Here is a 2,497-nt window from a genome sequence, read left to right as displayed (position 1 = left end):
AATATTTCCAAAGACATGCAGATAGATAGAAATAAGGATGCAGGTAGAAGAGAGATAGACAATTATACTCAAAGGAATGAAGGTCAATCACATCAACAACAAATGCAGCAAGATGATTGGCAAATATAAAGAAGAAGGAATAACCAACAGGCTAAATTTAATGCTGATAAACAGGGTCAACAACATCAAACTCAGTTAGGTATGGTCTATATCCCTACTAAGAATACCTATATTAATCTCTATGAGCATGACAATGATTATGCTGATGAAGAAGAGGAGGTTCATATGGAAAAAATTCAAGAACAAAGGCATCAGAATGTTACTAGTAAAAGTAATGTTAATAAGGTACATACAAGGCAGAATATTGAAGAAAATAGACATACTAATAGAGATGAAAGAGGTGAACATCAAAGGGGACCAGCTCATGTCAATAGAACTAGTCATAGTTCTGATCAACAACAGGCAGGTAATGATCCTAGTTCTTCTATTCCTACCAATTTAAATACTGTGAATATTACTGCTGGTGTAGTTGTTGGAGGTGAGGTTGGTGATTGTCAGGGAATTAATAGATCTAAAGATGCTAGATTAGATAAAGGTAAAGGTAAGGTTGATGAACAGGGGTTTCTCATAAGGGAGGAAGGAGAACCACCTGATAAAACTAATATGGCTATTTCTAAAAATAATAAACAGAAATCTGTCGTAATTGATACGGGCCAAAAGCCTAATGATGAACATTTTGATGAATATGGTGTTCAACACTCTGAAGATGAGTATGATTTAGACACTCAATCTTTAGAAGAAGGAGTTGGACCTGGGGAAGAAATCAGTTCTAAACTCTATCAAAATGACCCTTTGCTTCCTAGTACTAATGTTGAGGATGTTAGAGAGGTAACAGGAAAGCAGGGATTGTCTCCAAGGGGTAGAAAAACTACTAAACAAATTAATTCTTCTAGTATTAGTAAACCTAATACTAGAGCCAGGAGTAGAGGTGTATAATGTTTAGTTTTATATGTTGGAATGCTAGGAGCATCAACACTTTTGGTGCCCTTGAAAGATTGATAAATTTAAAGCATATTCATAAGTGGTCTATGATTGCAGTTCTTGAGCCTTTTGCTAATCAATCTCAGTTGGAGTTTTTAGAATGAAACTACAGATGGATTATAGTTATAGCAATTCTAATAACAAAATCTGGTTATTTTTTAATACTGATATGAAGTGCAAGGTTGTAGATATGAATCAACAATTGTTCACTTTGGAAGTTACTCATGAGAATAGCAGTGAGCTGTTTAATATTACTTATGTGTATGCTAAATGTAAAGAACATTTGAGAAGGCCTCTTTGGGATAGGTTATTGCATTGGTCTGATATTGAAATTCCATGGTGTATTATTGGAGACTTTAATGTCATATATTCTTCTCAAGAGAAACTTGGAGGTAGAGAGTATAATATTAGCAAAAGTGTTGATTTTATAAGTACTATGGAACATTGTGGACTTGTTGATTTGGGATACAATGGTCAACCTTTCACCTGGTGTAACCATAGAAAGAATGATGCTAGGATTTGGAAAAGGTTAGATAGGGGTTTGGCTAATGATAAATGGTTGGACAAGATGCCTCATACTATTATAACTCACCTGTCTGCAGTAGGTTCTGATCATTGCCCTCTATTGATGGAAATGAAGGATAGAAAGGATGATGTCATTAAGTATTTTAAATTTCTGAATTGTTGGACTGAGAATGACTCTTTTTATCAAATAGTTGAAAAATGCTGGAATGAAAAGGTGGTAGGAAATCCTATGTGGATTCTACATACTAAGATGAAGAGATTAACTATTACTCTAAGGAATTGGTCTAAGAAGGAATATGGTGATGTATTTATAAAAACTAAGGAATTTGAAGAGATGGTAAAAAGAGCTGAGGAAAACATTCTACAAAATAACAATCAGGAAAACAGAGAAAGACTGCAGGCTGTAAATGCTCAATACATTAGATATATGAAATTGGAGCAAAATATTCTTCAACAAAAATCTCAAATACATTGGCTGACTGAAGGAAATACCAATTCCAAATACTTTCATGCTATTATTAGAGGTAGAATAAAGAAAATGTGTATTAACAAAATTGAGTCTGAAGAGGGTGAATGGATTAAAGGAGATGTGAATATAGCTAAAGAAGTTTGTGATTATTATGGTAAAATGTTTACTGGTAATTAGGATAGAATTAATGAGAAGAGCATGCAGTGTATCCAAAAAATGGTTACAGAAGAGCAGAATAAGGATTTGGAACAGATGCCTACAATTGAGGAATTGGACAAGGTGATTATGCACATGAATCCAAATTCAGCTCCAGGTCCTGATGGTTTTGGGGGTAGATTCTTTCAAACTTGTTTTGATATTATTAAACATGATTTATTGGCTGCAGTTACTTATTTCTTTAATGGATATGAGATGCCAAAATATATGACTCATGCATGCCTGGTCTTGATTCCTAAGATTGAT

At 33.9% G+C, this 2,497-nt stretch overlaps 1 protein-coding gene across 1 annotated transcript; it reads left to right on the top strand.

Annotated features, from left to right (window-relative positions):
• Positions 1-1,210: 1,210 nt before the first annotated feature.
• On the top strand, positions 1,211-2,212 carry LOC138349206 (uncharacterized). Its single transcript, XM_069299537.1, has one exon. It carries the CDS (start codon positions 1,211-1,213, stop codon positions 2,210-2,212), a length of 1,002 nt encoding a protein of 333 aa, XP_069155638.1.
• Positions 2,213-2,497: the final 285 nt, after the last annotated feature.

Source organism: Solanum lycopersicum, chromosome 6, assembly GCF_036512215.1.
Source record: "Solanum lycopersicum chromosome 6, SLM_r2.1".
Lineage (NCBI taxonomy): Eukaryota > Viridiplantae > Streptophyta > Magnoliopsida > Solanales > Solanaceae > Solanum > Solanum lycopersicum.
Note: the sequence above shows the minus strand (reverse complement) of the source record. Positions and strands in the feature narration are given on the sequence as shown.